Genomic DNA, 20,115 nt, shown 5'->3' on the forward strand with positions numbered 1-20,115 from the left:
ACACAATAATAACCCAAGAAGATAATTATATACTATATTACCTAGAGGGCTTGATGTGGAAGAGAATGAGAAGGAGAGGAATCAATAATGCAGTAGGTCTTTATGTCACTCTACTTGTGGACCAATTACAAGGAAGTGGAATAGACTGATATAGAGAGATGCTTAACGTACATATCTTATACATAAATGTATGCTTCCTTAGACGTTTGTAGTATTGTCTATAGAGTAGTACACGAGACATACTGGACCATTCTCTTGAAAACATATATATTATTAAAAAGGTTGATTTACTACATTAAAGCGGACCTGAACTCAGAACTTCCTCTCTGCTCTAAAAGATACGCAACAGCATAAATTAATAACCATGATTGCTACGCCCATGCCAAGGGAGAGCAGCGTGGCAGCGCACCAAGTGCTTCACCATCCAAAAAAAAAAAAAACATAAGTAAAAACTAACACAACGAAGGTATGTTCTGTGTTTCAAAGTTTTTATTGAAAATTTTAAACATGAACATTGGATAATAAGAGGGAGGAAAAAGACCAACAAAGCTCATGTTGCACAAAACGTAAAACATAGGGTAATCATGAGTAATACGGCAGTTACATGACCATAACAGAACAAGGGGTGTGCGAATGGTGAGAAAGCTAGGCAACCTTCCGGGCGGGGGTGCATTGCATCACCCAGGCTGGGATGGGTATAAGAGCCTAGCTTTGGTTAGCAAGTCACCCAATGTACCCAGGGCCGGTTCGAGTAACAATTGGGCCCTAGGGCAAAATTAGCCTGGGGGCCCCCCAACAGACACCCCCGACCAAAAAGAGGCATTAGAGGCCCTTTATTGCAGGAAAATTTCCCTCCTGGGCCCCTGAGCTGGCTGCTAACTCTCCCCCAATCACCTCCCAACTTAACAGATTCTGCAGAGTCCCTGGGGAGATACAGTTAAGATGGGGGAGGGACAACTTGGGGGCCCCTACAGGCTCTGGGGCCCTGGGGCAATTGCCCATTTTTTCCTATGGTAGCTCCGGCTCTGAATGTACCTAAGAGGAGGGAGGGAGACAAACTACATGAGGGGTAACAGGGTAAGGGCCAGATTGGACCAGTAGGCCTGGTAAGGGTTGGGGAAAGGGGCTGGTGCCTGTGAAAAGATAAATGTACTTCAGAGGATTAAACCAGCGATCTGGGGTATGCTATGGTAAGAGGAAGGTGTAGGAACCGACCTGGAGGGGGAAAGGAGAAGGGAGGGAAGGTCGGTGTGAGGGGAAGCCTAGGAGGTTAGCTCAAAGCAGCGAGCAAAAACCTCTGCTATTCAGAGTGTGAAGAGGGACAACGATGGTAAGTTCTGATTACCAAGCAGCACTGGGGAAAGCCTGCTGCTGCTTGCTAAAGAGCACTTGCCATCCTTGTGTGAAGAAATGATCCCGTTGGGTATTATTGTATGATTCATGACAGCTATTCAGCTGTGAGAACTCCAAAGGTGCGTACACTCATGCACAGAATGTCCCCCTCTTGGGTCCGAGACTCAATCCCTTGGGCGCCAGATCTTAGCTGAGAACAGGACAGAGTCATCGCCCATGGTACACTCAAACAGAATCCATATTACCCACGAGGACCCTCTTAGATGAATAAAAGGGTGGGTTTCCGGAGGTGTGGCTCTCATCTCATATACACTTCTATATTATAATTGCTTTCATGAAATCTGTGCAAGTCTAGAAAACGCTGTACACATATCCTATTCGGTGCACGTTTTTGGACAATACCTGCCTTATCTTCATTGTTCCTACTACATTGACTAAACATTTTATCGCAAGCAGTTTGAATTGAAGGGAAAAGTTATTTGGGAATTATTATAGAGAAATAAGCATTGTTAATCTTAAAGGACCACCACAGCAAAAAGCTAAGCAGTGAAAATCTGACAGAACTGACAGGATTTGGGCTAGTCCATCTCCTCATGAGGGATTCCCAGGGTCTTCTTCTACTTCAAAAGCATTCTCTGAATGGTAGTTGCTAAATCTAAGTGCCAAAATAGTGTTCACGTAAGTAGGGAGGCTGGCTGGTATCTTACTATTATGGCAGTTAGACTTAGAAACTGCCATTCAGGAAATGCTTTTGAAAACAAAGAAAACCCAGAGAATCCCCATGAGGAAATGGACTAGTCCAAAACATGTCGATTCCATCAGATTTAAACTTCTTACTTTTTCCTATTGTTGTCCTTTAAAGAGGAACTGTAGTCAAGAATAACATAATGAATAAAATTGCTTTTTTTTTTTTACAATAATCACTTATATATTAATTAGTCAATGTTTGTCTAGTGTAAAATCTTTTCTCTCCCTGATTTACATTGTGAAATGTAACGCTGTTAGTGACGTCTTTAGTCCTGTCAAGGGATCTATATGGAATGCTGGTTACTGAGAGTTCTATGCTCAGAGGGAGATACTGCTTGCTTGGCATTTGGAAAAAGCCTATTTCCCACAATGCAACAAGGTTCACAGACAGGAAACTGTCAGACCCTAGGTCCTGATGTCACACTGTGGGAGGGCTTTCACCACAATATCAGCCATACAGACCCCCCCCCCCTTCCCCAATGATCTATTTGAGAAAAGGTAAAGATTTATTGTGGGAAAGGGGGTATTGGCTACTGATAGGGATAAAGTTCAATCCTTGGTTACAGTTCCTCTTCAAGAAAGGGAGTAAAGGTAAAGTACTAATTATTTTTTAAACTGCCCATGTACCCTAAGATATGTTATCCATTAAACCATGTGCCCATTTACATAAACTCCAAATATTGCTCTACATTGGAAACCCAAGCCTAGTTGTTCTTTTAGAGGTTTTTTTTTTTTCACCATTGGTCAGTAATTTCATATTCAAACATGAAAATCGTTCTTATTACCTCACTTGACTGATTTTTTTGTCCCCCAAACTTAGAATTAGTTTTAAATGGCAAAAAATCAAGGGTATTGTTAGGTAAATTTAAGGTAATCTGTCATTATGACTGATCAGCCTACGATTTCAAAGACGCCAAAACAATAGCGGTAGTTGCGCCGTGTATTTAAAATTTAGGCCACATTTAAGCCAAATGAGGACGGTTATCTACATATTGAAAAATGTAGCGACTGCTGGTAGGAACAATACTTGCGGGATGCACTTACCATCCGTGTGCGCTGATCAAACATATTCATTTTTTATTATTCTGAAATATGGATGATTTCAGAGTGTTTATTCATTCCGGTAAACATATTTTTTTTTCTCTCTCTGCCTTTTTCGGAACTAAAAAAAAACTGAAGAAAATAATTTTCTGCGGCGATTATCATAAAGTGCGGAATCCAGGCAAGGCCCGAGATGAAGCCACGGTCATAAAAAAGTCAACAAATCCATAAACGGCTATAACGTTCTCCTGATGCATTATTAAGCTTCGAAAGTAGCCTTCATGTATTATGTGTGAGACAAATTAATTGTCATTACATAAATATAAAGGACATCTCCCCTAATTGCAGAGATGTGTTGTTAAAATACAGCTTGTCTATAAATGATTGAAGTACAATCTCTTCTATTAGTTTTGTCAAAGTAGCCTTGAATTATGTATGCTAAATAGCCTTCGAGCTGTCATGTGATCTTAGAACGCCATTCTCTAGACTTCACTGTACGTATGTATTTATCTTATCAATCTTATAAGTAAGTGCAGTGCTGTACAGTGACTTCAAATGTCACCTTCATGGTCCTGTAGATCATAGCAACCTATAGTATCTTGTCTTGTTCTTCGTAATGACGTCTTTTATGGTAACTTGTAGCACACACGTAACCTTGTAGCTTTCACCACACAAAACTCGTGTTGTCTTGTACTGTGTCCCACACTAGACTACCCTCTCTAAACACTTATACTGAGAACAAGCTTTAAGAGGCGTCCTATACTACTTGAGGTCTAAAATATGGATATAAAAGCAGGAGTAATTTGATACCTTACCTCCTTCAAAGAACAAACCACATGAGGTAGATATAATTTTTAGTGATGCACATAAGACAATGCATTTCAAGGGCACTGGCCTGCTTCCTCAGGTCATTATCAAGTGCCTAAGTTTTACCAGTCCCAAGTGAAGGCACCTCTGTATCCATGTAAGATCGAATTATTCCAGTTTTTACATCCGTATTTTAGATCTCAAGTATTAAGGGGACGCCTACTACAGTCTGTTCTCAGTATTAGTCTAACTCTGTGGGGTTTAGAATTGTGAACTTTGTGTTTCCAATAACCCAAGGAGAGCGACCAACCAGTACCTGCACCATCAGACCTGGGACACCGAACGGGAACGGTTTATTTTCCCGTAGCTTCAAAAGTTGGTTGCAGGAGTGCAACCTATCTTTATTAGTATTAACTTATTACTCTACTCAAATTTCACCAAACCTAACGATACTGCACCATTGGGCTCTCTCATTGCAGAATCTTGGAGGTTAAATCTTTAATGATCGAGAATCATCACACATCTCTCTAAACACTAAACTGTTTTGTCTTATAGGGCTCGTACCACAGTAAGTAGCTGAAAACAGAATAAAATGTTCTAAAAACAATTTAAAAATGGGAAGTAGTAGTGGACTTATCTCCCACGATATAGACTCAGACAGTCGAGATTCAGCATAAATCAGACTTAAATCAAGGCAAGCTCCAAAACAGGCAACGTGTTTCGCAGGTTTTCACTCGCTTCTTCAGGCAAAGGAGCAGCTTTGTGGAACTCTAAACCAGAAATAGCGCTTCCGCTTTACTGTCTTGTAGTATGTACTACTCTAAACTGTCTTGTCTCATTGCTTGTATCACACTAAACTAGGATGGAAGAGGTGCCTCAAGAAGACAATGAAAAATGTTAACCTCCCTGGCGGTAACCCCCAAACTACACTCGGGCTAGCCGCCGGGAGCTCAATACAGAACAATGGCGCGCAGCTGGCATTTTTTTCTTACCTCCCAGGGGATCCAGACGCCGTCAACCATTCTCCTTCCTGTCCTTGGAGGTTCTGAATCACTTTGGGGAGATCACGGTTGGCGATCTCACTGTAGGGTTACAGCGCCACCAGGAGGACAGAGGGAAAATTGCAGCGCTGCATTCCAGGGAGGTGAGTAAGTGGCTGCTGCTTGCATCCTGGCAGCAAGATTTTTTCCTGATTTTAGGCTCTGAAACGTGCTGAAAAGACCCTAACATCTGGAAAAAATCATACAGCCAGGGAGGTTAAATGGTTTAGCCATTAAGGAAGAAGAAAAAAGAACTTACCAGAATAAGTAACCCACTAATGTAAGGTTAGTAAGTTCTTTAGTGAAACACTTAAAACAATGCCTCTGACAGGCGCTTCTAGGGACGGACCTTTTTTACCCTCTGAGACACTGTATTTAACCTGAGGAAGAGGGCTTAGACCCCTGAATCGGATTGTTTTAAGTGTTCCATTAACAAGGCTGTGGAGTCTGAGTCAGACTACGGTCAAAGACGGCCAACAAATCGCCATCGTTTTGTTTTGAAAGACCATTATAATGAATCACATTGCTAACGATCATTCAAATTTTTGCTAAAGGCAACTGATATTTATTTGAATCTTTCAATTTAGTTCTTTCTTTCAATATTTGTAGGATATTTTTGGTATCTAATTTGCCTACACAACAAAACTATACTTATTACTGTAGGAAACAGGTTTATTTTATGCAAATCCTGGTTCAAACAAACCTTTCTTCGAACCTTAGATTTAATTGATAACTGCCTGTTGGAGAACATCCATAAAAGAGTCATACCTTCAGACGAGGGGGTTTGTAGGACCGGAGAATGGTCTTCAGTGTAAAATGCGGAGGAAGGGTCGGGAAGGATAACATAAATATCTGCTTTATTCTGTAAACGGGTTACAAGATTTGTCAAAGTGTATTGACAATTATTTTTCAATAGGAGTTACTACCCAAATCTAAAAAAAATACATATACAAAGAAACAGGAAGAAGAAAGGGATTAAGGGCAAGGGCACTGTATATAGTATGGTGCATAGCATTGTGTATAACGTGTTTGTGCCACGACTCGTAGAATTAATTGCTGTATTAAAGCATAAACTCATTGTGTTGCCTGCACTGTTGATCAGCCAAAGAAAGTCCTCTCCAGTAAGATCCAAGGACACCCTCCTTCCAAGCCTCTGCTGACAATCTTCCATTGTTCTGTCTAGTAGCCACTAGATGGGGAATCTAACAATCCCTATAGAAAATGGTAGTGAGCACACAATGAGTAGCAAGGAGCAGACAGTCATAAGTTAAAGACTTGCCAAGAATTACGTTCAGGTAAATATCATACAGTACAGTGGGATGCGAAAGTTTGGTCAACCTTGTTAATTGTCATGATTTTCCTGTATAAATCGTTGGTTGTTACAATAAAAAAATGTCAGTTAAATATATCCCATAGGAGACACACACAGTGATATTTGAGAAGTGAAATGAAGTTTATTGGATTTACAGAAAGTGTGCAGTAATTGCCCCCTGCATCGTCACAGCAGCAGCGCCGGGCGTGCTGCTGTAATACACTTAATACGCAACGCATGAGAGCGGGGAACCCGGATTAGGAAGCCGCTGCCTAAACAGGTAATAGCAGCGGGGCCGCGGGGGGGGGGGGGGGGGAGCGGGCAGCTATACTGGGCACTATACTGGCTATACTGGGAACTATACTAGCTATACTGGGTCACAACCTACCAATACTGGGCACTTTACTAGCTATACTGGGCACTACCTACCTATATTGGGCACTATACTAGCTATACTGGGGCACTACCTACCAATACTGGGCACTATACTAGCTATACTGGGCACTATACTGGCTATACTGGGCACTATACTAGCTATACTGGGCACTATACTAGCTATACTGGGCACTATACTAGCTATACTGGGCACTATACTGGCTATATTGAGCTCTATACTGGCTATACTGGGCACTATACTGGCTATACTGGGCACTATACTAGCTATACTGGGGCACTATACTAGCTATACTGGGGCACTACCTACCAATACTGGGCACTTTACTAGCTATACTGGGCACTATACTAGCTATACTGAGGCACTACCTACCCATACTGGGCACTATACTAGCTATACTGGGACACACTGGGGGGATCATGCGCCTGCACCAATCCAGCATTTCCTACCCCCGGCTTATATGGGGGTCAATCATTTTTCCCTGTTTTTTTCAAGTAAAAGTTGGGGGGGGTCTGCTTATATGCGGGTCGGCTTATACGCAAGTATATATGGTAATAGTTTTGGAGAAAATACATTTTACATTTACGATAGGAAAAAAATATACATTTATGTTATTTTTTTTTGTTAAACGCCGTAATATACATAGTGATTTGAATAAAAAAAATATATTATATGAAGTGCATGTGTCAGTATTATTATAGTGCGAGGGGAGCAGCGGCTCGGTCAGAGTGACCATCACCCCCATAAGTCAGGTCCAGGAGAAGAAGGCAGTGTACATAAACTGACAATAGCGGGGGGAGCAGCAGCTCGGTCAGAGTGACCCTCACCCCCATAAGTCAGGAGAAGCAGGCAGTATACATATCCCATAAACTGACAATAGCGGGGGGAGCAGCAGCTCGGTCAGAGTGACCATCACACCCATGAGTCAGGAGAAGCAGGCAGTGTACATATCCCATAAAATGACAGTGGCGGGGGGAGCAGCGGCTCGATCAAAGTGACCATCACCCCCATAAGTCAGGTCCAGGAGAAGCAGGCAATGTACATATCCCATAAAATGACAGTGGTGGGGGGAGCAGCAGCTCGATCAAAGTGACCATCACCCCCATAAGTCAGGAGAAGCTGGCAGTGTACAAATAAAAAAAACACATCGGAACATCAGCTTGGACACAGCGAACATGCTTGAGGCCCCATTCACACTAGAGCGTTTTTCCGGCGATTTCAGCAAAACGCTCAAACGCTAGTGTAATTAAACCCTATGGGCCCGTTCTTACTTGGGCGATTTGCGCTAATCGACGCAAATCACCAAAATCGCCAAACGCAAATGCGTTGCCTGCACCATTTTCAGGCGATTTCCCGGTGATCGCATTTCAGTGCTATAGAAGCGCTAAACGCGATCGCAGAAAAATCGCTGCACTTTTTTAGCAGAGAAATCACTCACGCAAAACGGCGTTTTGCGCTTTCAAGTGTGAATGGACAGCTGTGGTGGCGGAAGTGGAGGCTGCCAAATGTATTTCTTTTAAAACAAAACCACTTGCTTGGCAGCCCTGCTGGTCTATTTGGCTGCAGTAGTATTTGAATCAAACCAGAAATAAGCATGCAGCTAATCTTGTCAGAAATCTGACACAAATATCAGAAACACCTGATCTGGTGCATGCTTGTTCCGGGTCTATGGCTAAAAGTATTAATGGTAGAGGATCAGCAAGATAGCCAGGGAACTGGTATTCCTTAAAAGGAAATAAACATGGCAGCCTCCATATACCTCTCAATACAGTTGTCCTTTAAAGCAGTGTTTTTCAACCGCTGTTCCGGTTGTTGCCTGGTGTGCCGTACAGCAGGGGTCCCCAACCACCGGGCCACGGCAGGTCTGGCCTCTCACTCCTCCCTTCCCCGAGGCCGCCGCTCCTGTTACCTTATCATGAGCGGGCGGCTGCTTGTCCGATTAGATTCCCCCGTAGCCGCTCTTCTCAGTGGCATCGCCTATTACAGCAGCGCGCTCGGGGGCTGCTGTGATGAGCAGGAAGCAGTACAGCGGTTCCCATGGTAATGGCGATGCATATCTCCGCTACAGGAAGCCGCTGTACCGCTTCCTGCTCATCACAGCAGCCGCCGAGCGCGCTGCTGTAATAGTAGATGCCACTGAGGAGAGCGGCTACGGGGGAAACTAATCGGACAAGCGACCGCCCGCTCATAATAAGGTAACAGGAGCGGAGGGGGGAGGGGCACTACCTACACATACTAGGAAGCTATACTGGGCACTATACTGGGGCACCACCTACCTATACTGGGCACTATACTAGCTATACTGGGCACTATACTGGGGCACTACCTACCTATACTGGGCACTATACTGGGGCACTACCTACCTATACTGGGCACTATACTAGCTATACTGGGCACTACCTACCTATACGGGGCACTAGTATAAATAAAATAGTGAGGAGCGCAAGAGGTTGCGTTAAAAAAGAGTCTCTTTTTATTAATCAATAGTATTAAAAAGGTATGTCTTTACACAACAATGAATATGACACCTGTTATACTTAATACTCACACAACCTTCACTCATACATGGGCAGTATGCTGATGAATATTATAAAAATACAAAAAAAATGAAAAAATATATATATATAAATAATGAGAAAAATAAAAATATATCTCCTAAAAAAAGGCTCATTTGCAGGTAAATTGAGTGGTATCCCACTCCTCCAGAACATATATAGTTCTCTTAATATGCAAAATTGTGACATGCGGTGTCCTTATAACGAGGGACTGGAGCTTGACGTAGGAGACTGGGACTAAAGCTGAGTACACACGTACGATAACGATCGTTCGAAAACGAACGATAACGACAATCGGACCGATAATCGTGCGTTCCAAATTTTCCAACGATCGTTTTTTTGGACGATAACGACCGTTATCGTTCAATCCGACCGATCCAACTTGGCGGATTTTTTCGAAAGATAATCGTTCAATCGTTGCAGTGTGTACAAAGATCGTCCGATAATGATTATCTGTGGAGTAGTACGCATGTTCTTATTGCCTGTCATAACGTCACTTCCGTTTGTGCAAGCATTTTTTTATCGTTCGTCGTTCAGTACTTTATACTTATATCGTTCACGTGTGTACACAATCGTTCATTACGAACCATCTTTTCGGTCTAATTTGAATATCGTGTAAACGTCACAAATCGTTCGTAACGAACAATCTTTATCGGACGTGTATACGAACCTTAAGTAAACGACTACTGTATTTAACCTGGTGCATATCCCTGTCATAGTAGCCTTCAAGAGGATACTTTATGATAACTCTGGGGACGTATGTTTATTAGCAACTTTCCCTATTATAACCCTTCATTAAGAGGACACTTTATGACATATTTGGGGATGTTGCTTAGTCACAATTTTGCATATTAAGAGAACTATATATGTTCTGGAGGAGTGGGATACCACTCAATTTATCTGCAAATGAGCCTTTTTTAGGAGATATATTTTTATTTTTCTCATTCTTTATATATATATATTTTCATTTTTTTGTATTTTTATAATATTTATCACCATACTGCCCATGTATGAGTGAAGGTTGTGCGAGTATTGAGTATAACAGGTGTCATATTCATTGTTGTGAAAAGACATACCTTTTTAATAATTGATTAATAAAAATAAAAAGAGACTTTTTTAACGCAACCTCTTGCGCTCCTCACTATTTTATTTATACTAGCTGATTTAAGGTTAGAGATAGGGGTACTCCAATGTGGTGAGGCAGCAGCAAGACAGTGCGTGTTATATAAATCTTTTGGTGTGTATCCTACTTGTTGATCCACAAAGCGCCCCTAATTTCTTTTCACCTATACTGGGCACTACCTACCTATACTGGGCACTATGCTGGCTATACTGGGCACTATACTAGCTATACTGGGCACCATACTGGGCACTATGCTAGCTATACTGGACACTATACTGGGCACTATACTAGCTATCTGGGCACTATACTAGCTATACTGGGCACTAACTACCTATACTGGGCACTTTACTAGCTATACTGGGCACTTTACTAGCTATACTGGGCACTATACTAGCTATACTGGGCACTTTACTGGCTATACTGGGGCACTACCTATCCATACTGGGACTATACTAGCTATACTGGTCATTATACTAGCTATACTGACTATAGACTATACTAGCTATACTGGGGCACTATACTAGCTATACTGGGCACTATACTAGCTATACTGGGCACTATACTAGCTATACTGGGCACTTTACTGGCTATACTGGGGCACTACCTACCCATACTGGGCACTATACTGGGGCACTACCTATCCATAATGGGACTATACTAGCTATACTGGTCATTATACTAGCTATAATGACTATAGACTATACTAGCTATACTGGGGCACTATACTAGCTATACTGGGGTAATTATACTAGCCATACTGGGGCAACTAAACTCCCTATACTGGGGCAACTATGCTAGCTATGCAGCCGCACCCCAGCCCCCCCCCCCCCCATAACCCGCTGCGCTCGACACTGTCCATTAGGTCGCGCAAAAACACCCGTGCCCCACCCCTCAAACCCCCCCCCCCCCCCCCGCCATTCCCCCGGAGAAACATTTGATCAGAAAGTGGTCCCCCGGCCGGAAAAGGCTGGGGACCACTGCTTTAAAGGACAACTGTAGTGGTAGTGAGAGGGATATGGAGGCTGTCATATTTATTTCCTTTGAAACAATACCAGTTGCCTTGCTATCTTGCTAATCTTCTGCCTCTAATACTTTTAGCCATGGCCCCTGAACAAGCATGCACCAGATCAGGTGTTTGACATTATTTTCAGATCTGACAAGATTAGCTGCATGGATGTTATTCAGACACTACTGCGGCCAAATAGACCAGCAGGGCTGCCCAGCAACTGGTATTGCTTAAATGGAAATAAATATGGCAGCCTCCATATACCCCTCACTACAGTTCTCCTTTAAAAAAGACTTTTGTTTTAGAATACAACAACAATCCAGCCTGCTTATGCTTCTATTTGTGGAGATTTTCAAACCACAAACACACAGTAGACTGCAAATAGATAAGCAGTAGCTAGCCGTGGCGTAGCTAAGAAGCTGTGGGCCCCAATGCACGTTTTGCATTGGGGCCCCCCAAGCTCTCTATACATAACATTTGATACGCCACAACAAAACCAATCAAGGACAACCACAGTGTCAGAGGTGCAAGAAAGGGATGGGAAACAGTGTGTTAATGATCACTACTATTCTAATCATCTATAGAAGGTAATATTATCAGCATAGGACCAATATAGAGCTAATACTGTGGTGGAGGGTGGGCCCCTCTAACCCAAGGACCCCGATGCGGTGGCTACCTCTGCACCCCCTATTGCTACGCCCCTGGTAGCTAGCTAAGCTCTTTCTACTCCTATCACATCCACTAACTCTTTCCAACAGAGGCTGGTGTGTCAGAGAGCTAGTCTTCTCAGAGGGCTGTCTGTTGTCTGATTGATTGTAGTTATATGGTTCCTGGGTCAATTCTGCAGCTAAGAATCATGGGAGACCTGATATGGGGAGAGAAGACATTACTTCCTATCAATTTTCGTATTTTCATGCTAAGCACATGTCGAATATAGCAGTTATTTTCGAAATTTAGTATTTGGGCGAAAATATGGCACGTTCCCTTTAAATTTCGCTATTGGGCGAAAATGCAAAAATTTACACAAATTTTTGCGAAAATTCAGAGAAAGCGAAAACGGGATTTTCGATGCGAAAATGACTTTGGCGAAAATTCACAAGCAACACTGACAAGGTTGCCCAAACTTTCGCATCCCACTGTAACATGATAATGAAGCAACATTTAAAACCCAGCTCTAGGAATACATTACATTTTTTGGATGGCCTGGAATTTTTTTATTTTTTATTATTGCTGTCTGTTGTTTCAATTTAAAAATGTTTTTTTTTGCAGTAAAGTGTTTTTGAGTTGTGGGTGTGGAGAAAGCTACTGAGAGTTCCCTTGACTGCTAGAACATCTAACTAATCAATACTTAAAGAAATAAGGCCAGAGTGTTCACTAAAAGGGCTGGTACTGCTTTAAAAACTCAAATACTATGGCCACATAATGAGAAGACCGAATTCTTTTGGAGAAATCTTTGATGTTACGAAAAATTGAGGGCAAAAGAAGAAGAGGATGGCAGAGGCTAAGATGGATAGACAGCATAAATGAGGCTATGAACATGCCTATGCGACAGCTGAAAGGAGCTGTAACTGACAGACACGTCTAGCTTGAAAAAGTACATGTGGTCAGGAAGAGTCAGAGCCAACTATAAGAATAAAGAGAAAGTGTTAGCCCACCCATCAAGATATTGAGGTCTTACATTTCTGTCAAGAAAAAAGTGGGGGGAAGGCTGCGCATCCCTAAACACATGCTGCAATTGAATGGTTAATCGCATAGGCATACACCGCCTCTGCCAGACTGAAAAATGCATGCCCTGCATCCAAAACAATGCTAACATTTATTACACTAGGAGGAACTTTAGCTTCCAATATGGTTTGCATGCAAAGTATAAAGTACTAGACACTTGCGCCACGGTGAGACAAACCTCCGGGCAAGTGACCTAACCTAAATTTAAAACCTTGGGAGCAGCTAAGCAAAAAAATGTGTAACTTACATTTTGTTGGACAGCAAGGAGAACGCGAGCGCATACCACTAAGGCTGCATCTGAAATGACCACCAACTCATGTGTGCAGCACCTAAATAGACTTTCTGCACACTTCGCATTCAATTCATATGCAAATCTACTACTACTTATCTCGCCGCCTTACATTTCTGTCCCTTAAACTCCTTGAGACCAACAGAACTCACGATAAAGTCATAGAGGTTCATGAAAGTACCAGTGAAAGGAAGTGAGGGGAAAAAAGTCATTTATTTGAAGCATAACTGTGTTTATGCACAAAATTAACGATACCTATTTAAAGTGCATGAAAAATCTAATTCAGACCTGCTAACTGAAAGTCCAAGTACAGAGATTCAGCCAGTGCTGCCCCTAGTCTACACTCACAGTTTAAAACATAGTGATGTTGTCTTCTGTCTACCTAAAGAACTTATAAGGTAGACTAGACTAATAAATGCCCTAGTCCTGCTCAACAGACAAATCTCAAACTACTGTACTGAACTTGTTATTTGATCTCCGTACTCAGGTTTTTTTCAATTCTGGAAGATTTTTCTCCATTTCCGAACATGAGGTAAAACATGAAGTAAATGCATATAAGCTATCATTCATAAAGCATTCCCGCATGCGGAAATGCTTAATACCGCTGACTTTACCGACCACATTGCAAAATGTCAATTCATAAAGGCTCTTTCTGCATGCGGAGCTGACATTCCTGTGCAGAGTGATAACTTACCGCCTTGTGCGGTGTTGATACGCAGTTATCCAGAAAAAGTAGCAAAATGTCCATTCATAAACATTTCCGCATAGCGGTATGCGGAAGGGGATTACCGATCCCCTGGATGTAGCGGGAAGCTTGCGGAATACTTGTAAGTGAATGGGACGGACCTCCCAAGCAGCAGAAGAGAGAGCAGCGCATGGAGGGAATCGGGCAGCTTTTCTGTTTCCGCATGCCTACCGCCCGCCTACCGACACCATTCTCCAGAAAACCTCCGCACTGCTATCGCACCAGGCACAATTTTTATGAATGACCACCCAGAAGGCTAAACTACCGACGGCGGTATTCTCCCGCACGGGTTCTCCTTACCACCAGCAAGTTTATGAATGATAGCCAAAGTGAGGTAAAACATGAGGTATTTCAGCAGTAAGCATGCAGTAAATAAATAATAGTTGTCTTTTATTGTCTTCCATAAGTTAGGATCGTCTTTGGAAGATGTTTTTTTTTTGGGGGGGGGGGGAGGTGTATTTGATTACATCTTCCCCCCTCAATTTATAAAAAGTATATGTATAGGCATACCTTATAAAAAAAATCCAGTAAATATTTGGAGTTTTATTTCTACTATTCTTTTCTATTACACAGCCCGAATAGGAACGACGCTAAAACAGCAATAGGAACTCCACTAAAAACTGCAAAATGCATACAAATTGACTTTACCTCCAGGTACAGGCAGGTCTTAAACTGATAGGTAAATTATGTGCTAGCACTCCCCCTAATTTCGACGAGAATACCTCTTTTTGGTAAAATTAATGCAAATTACCTCATGAATTACCTCATAATTTACCTCATGAGGTAAAACATGACTAAAATCTACCAGAGTTGCTAAATGTCATTACCTCATGAGGTAAATTGCCTCACATGAGGTAATTTGTTTGATAATAACCCTACCAGAATTGAGGCCACAGACGTTTTACAACCCTAATTAGTAATCAGTGGCAGTTATTCTAAAGTCCAATTGTGGAACTGTGGAGATACTCACTTAGACCTGTGGACCTTTAGCCCTAACAGCGAAACAAAAAGGAACACAGTATAGATCTATGGATTATTGGAACTGTACATAGATATGGTTGTCTCCTCATATCGCACCACTGTGAAACTTCATTTGACAAATATACATCAGCACTTGGGCAATATCCTTCCAAAACAGATGTGCCTGAAATTGGACATCAAAACTGTGCAGGTGATTGCTTTTGAAGTACTAAAGTGTACCCAAGTCGAAGCTTTGGTCAAAAATTCACATACTTACCCAAGAAGAGGGAATCCTCTGGATCCTTAGGGGCTTCCCACGGCGTCCTCCGATCCCCTGTTGCTGCTCTCAGACCCACCAAATATTACCAGCAAGGACTTGTCGGTAATCCTGATAAAGGCTGCCGGCCTCATCAAACATGAGCATGGCCACACCTGCCCAGTAAGCAAGAGCCGCTTGTGCAGGCTTGGCCAGGGTTGTGCGGCTGCAACACGGTTGCACTTATGCCGGAAGAAAGGTGCACCCTCGATCAGCTGGAGGGTTATAGTAAGTGTCTGCAGGATCTAGACCAGGGGTGTCAAACTCAAATACAAAGTGGGCCGAAATCGTACACTGTGACCTAGTTGCGGGCCAACCTCAATGACTACTGGCCACCTACCTCCCTTATAAAGTTCCTTGGTGTCTAATCGCTCCCACCCTCCCCTATTCAGTTCTCTAGAGTTTAGTGCTTTCCCCCTACCTCCCCATTTGACATGCCTGGTGTTCGAGGGCTTCACCTCCAGTATAGCTTCCCTGGTGGTCTAGAAAGGCTAAACATAATGCAAAGTGGGGAAACACTTGAGGGCCAAATTTAATGGCTCTGAGGGCCAGATTTGGCCCATGGGCCGGAGTTTGACATGTATGATCTAGATGCTTCCCTCTCCCAAGGCAAGTGTGTGATTTTCAGGCTCAGGTTTGCTTTAAATAAAAATAAAACGTATAAATTAGAAATGTTATTCGTGTTCAATGCCTAATTCATTGTAACTCCATAGAGATCTGTTTCCGTACCTTTGTTTTTTTCTGATCACTGAGCGGCTGTTCCCTTAATCAATATGCATATCTGTTTTTTTTGTTCCAGGCATCTGGCCCTCTGAAGAAGTCCTGGCCTACTACTGTGTTAGACACAAGTACATGTTTCGGTAAGAGAATGAAACCAACTGCCCCATATGTCCTTGAATATAAGTCGTCCTTGTGTAAAAGTCGACTTCAATATATGACCCTCCTAAGCTGCAATTTTTTTTATTGACTCAAGTATAAGTCTACCCAGCAAAGTTAATGGCTGCACTTGGGGACCAGGAAGGGCTAAAGTGGGCCTGAACTGTTGAACAGGACAGAAGGAAAACAGAGAGATATGCACCCTGTATGTATTTAGAGAGTTTGGCCTGTCTAATTCCCCCTCATCTGTGTCTAATCACAAGTTGTAATTTGATCTCTCCCCGTGTCATATGACTGCCATGGTAGAGATGGCAGATAAGCTCATTTGAAAGCACAGGATGTTAACAATAGGTCTGCTTCCATGAATCAGGATGTAGGCACACTGCAGATTTATTTTAGGGTTTGTATCAGCTGTAACAAATAAATGTTTTTTTTTTAAAGGCTCTTTTAGAGCAGAGAGGACATTCTCTTGAGTTCAGGTCCACTTTAATTATTGCACTGCATACAGTATTGCAGCAATTAACCCCTCCTGTCCTTTTTAGTGCAGCCAACAACTTCTCCAGGCCCCCACGTGCAGCAATTATTCACCCCCCTTTCTATAGCCCAATATTTTCCCACCCCTGCCCTTTGTCTTGTTAATTGTTGACTTTCACACCTGTGTTTTCTAGACATTTCCTTTACCAAAAAAGTGTCACTTACCACTGGGTAAATTGCTGCAAATGGGAATGTCACTAACAGTACACACATTACTCAGTGTGCTCATGTATAAAGTGAATGGGACTCTTTCAAAGAAAAAAAGAAACCAGATACTTACCTAAGGAGAGGGAGGACTCTGGGTCCTATAGAGTCTTCCCTTGCCTCTCCCGGTGCCCTTGGTGCAGCGCTGGCTTCCCTGTCTAAATCCCCCACTTCGGGGAACTTCTGAAGTCTTTGGAAGACAGGTGGCTCCATACTGCGAACGCGCGAGTGCGTGAGGACTCGAGCTCCCTAATACTGCCGAAGCCTTCCTTCGGTGGTGGAGACAGCAGTATTTGACCAAATTGGTTGAATGCTGCTACAGGGAATCCTGCGCTTGAACGGGGACAGAGAGAGGAGAGGGAAGGCTCATTAGGACACACAGCCTTTACTCTCCCTAGGTAAGTATCTGGCTTTTTTTTTAAAGGTTCCTACTAACTTTAAGTCGACCATTATACTTTAATTTAGTGAGTCAGACGTAAATTTCTAGACGTAGGGCTGGCATTAAATACGGCGTTTTGAAAGTAAAGTTTTTAGGCATTTACTGCTGTCCTATGCAAGTAAATGGGAGCCTGACAGTTGATCCCAGCGTCTCGTCTCATCTCAAAAGCAGCATGCAGCTTCTAGAAGGCGTTTGAAAGCCAACAAAAGCCACTGACAGCGCATAAAAGCCCAGCCTTTCCCTACACTTCCTGCAAAAGCCCAGAAAACGCAACATTCTCCCGAAAGCCATTAAAAGCTTAGCTGTTAAACGCTGGTAGTTTTAAAGGGCTCTTTCACACTACAGGCAGCAGTAAAAGGCTAAAACGCTGGGTTTTGGCTGCAGGCGTTTTCAAGGCGGTTTAACGGCAGCACATTACTATCAATTGTAATGAGAAACGCCGGGGTCAGCCCTAAAAAAGCTCCTGGGAGCTTCAAAACGCAACGCTCCAAAACACAGCGTTAAGTGTGAAAGGTAAAATGAAAGTCTATGGACTTTAATTTTACCTTGGAAAACGCCAACTATGGCCGTGGAGTTACAACGACAAAAAAGCCCTCTAGTGTGAAAGGGCCTGAAGAAAAAAAAAAACACAGTGTTTGAGCAAACGCTAAGCAGAAGCCTGTGTGAACACGCTCTTAGGCTTTGTGCACATCTAAAATCGAAATCGCTGACGCCAGCGATTTTTGACTTGTTTTTTATTTATTTTTTTGAGCGATTTCTTTTTTCACTTCCTGACGCAAGTCAAGAAGGGAACTCTTTGACCCGGAAAACAATAAATACAATGTATTTATTCTTAAAAGCGTGAACGCAATTGCCGGATAATCGCCGGATAAAGTGATTTGTGGGCGTTTTGCATTTTTCCTATACCTTCCAGTAGCAAAATCGCCCTAAAAATGGTACAGGCAGCACCTTTGTGAACGGAAAGCAGATGAAACGCGCTGATATGAACTATCCCATAAGGATTAATTGCACAAGGTATTTTAGGGTGTTTAAAAAATAAAATGCCCTAGGTGTGAACACGCCCTCATAAATAGGCCTCAATTCACGAAGCAGTTTAGACTAGTCTACAGATGGTTTTTAGTCTACTGATGGTTTGGTGTAATGTTTTAGACCTGTTTTTAGACCTGGTCTAACATCCAGTAATTACACAGGTCACAAAGGCAAACAAGGAGTGACCACGCCCACTTTTTCTGACAGAGATTAGACCAGCTGATTTCTGTTGGTAAAGTACTTCTGTGAGGTATTTTAGATGTGAGGATGGAACCTTTTGAATTAATTATGCAGAAGTTTAATTGTATCCAGAGGAGAGCTCATCAGAGGAGAAGGATGTCAGTCATAGCTACTCGTTTGTGAATTGCATCTTTTGATCATTTCCCTTGCTTTACCCACCTAATTACTTAATGGTTTAGACCAGGTCTAAAAACAAGTTTAAAACATTTGGTAATAGTAAATTCCCCTTTGATACCACTGACCAAACCATCAGTAGACTAAAAACCATCAGTAATGTAAGAGTGAACAGAGGCGCCAGCAGGATAAAAGTTTCTAAAAGGCTTAAAGAGGAACTCCAGTGAAAATAATGTAGTAAAAAAAGTGCTTCATTTTTTACCATAATTATGTATAAATGATTTAGTCAGTGTTTGCTCATTGTAAAATCTTTCCTCTCCCTAATTCACATTCTAACATGTATTACATGGTGACATTGTTACTGTGGGCAGGTTATGTAGCTGCTCCTAGCTGTTTTGGCTGTTAGAGACAGCTGTTAACAGCTAATTCCTGTCTGTGAACATTGTTTCATTGTGGCAGTTTGCCCAGAGTACCGTGGTACTCAGAGCTTCTTGTGGGAGGGGTTTCAGCACAAAATCAGTCATACAGCGCCCCCTGATGGTCTGTTTGTGAAAAGCGTTATTTTTCTCATGTAAAATGGGGTATCAGCTACTGATTGGGATAAAGTTCAATTCTAGGTTGGAGTTTCTCTTTAAAATCCCTCAGGAGGTGGTGGTGGACTCGCCTCCCCGAAGCAGACAAGATACCGTCAGTTTTATGACAACAGGTTTATTAATTATACTCCAAAACAAACAGTGCAGCGCGTTTCGCGGGTATGTTCCCGCTTCCTCAGGCAATAAACAGATAGGAGTACACAGTATAGTCTCAAGGTCACGAATTGTGCCTTGTCTTTATAAAAACCGTCAGTGGACTAGTCTAAACTGCTTAGTGAATAGAGGCCTATAGTCGAGTATATACGGTATATATGTAAATATAACGTTTCCGTTAGATTGGCTGTGGTCAAAATCAGGAAATATCCTCGCAGGAATCAGAAAGTACAAGGTGACAACATGTTGCTCTTGAGAAAGATTGCTGAACGGCCTGCGGGTACTAATATTGCACAGCAAGCTCTATCGTACGTCAAAGCCTTCTGATTTCCACTTAAGGCATTTTACTACACTTTGATTTTTGGGAAACAAAAGTGAGTCTTCAGTCAATCAATGTGCATTGTGAAGGTCAGACAGAATTACAGGCATTTCCTCAACTTCTCTTCTGCCATTAGAACTAGTGAGCATTATGCCATAATACTATACCGTATCATTTAGCTGGCATGCAGGGCAGTGCCCA

The 20,115-nt window shown here is 42.4% G+C and overlaps 1 protein-coding gene across 2 annotated transcripts in view; it reads left to right on the plus strand.

Moving 5' to 3' along the window:
* Window positions 1-20,115, plus strand: part of CAMKMT (calmodulin-lysine N-methyltransferase) — a 594,578-nt gene that overhangs the window by 360,798 nt on the left and 213,665 nt on the right. For both annotated transcript variants that reach the window (XM_068233025.1, XM_068233024.1), the window contains exon 4: window positions 16,213-16,273. In XM_068233025.1, coding sequence (XP_068089126.1) covers window positions 16,213-16,273 — 61 coding nt within the window. The remainder of the gene's footprint in view (window positions 1-16,212; window positions 16,274-20,115) is intronic.

This window comes from Hyperolius riggenbachi, chromosome 4, assembly GCF_040937935.1.
Source record: "Hyperolius riggenbachi isolate aHypRig1 chromosome 4, aHypRig1.pri, whole genome shotgun sequence".
In the NCBI taxonomy this organism is placed as follows: Eukaryota; Metazoa; Chordata; class Amphibia; order Anura; family Hyperoliidae; genus Hyperolius; species Hyperolius riggenbachi.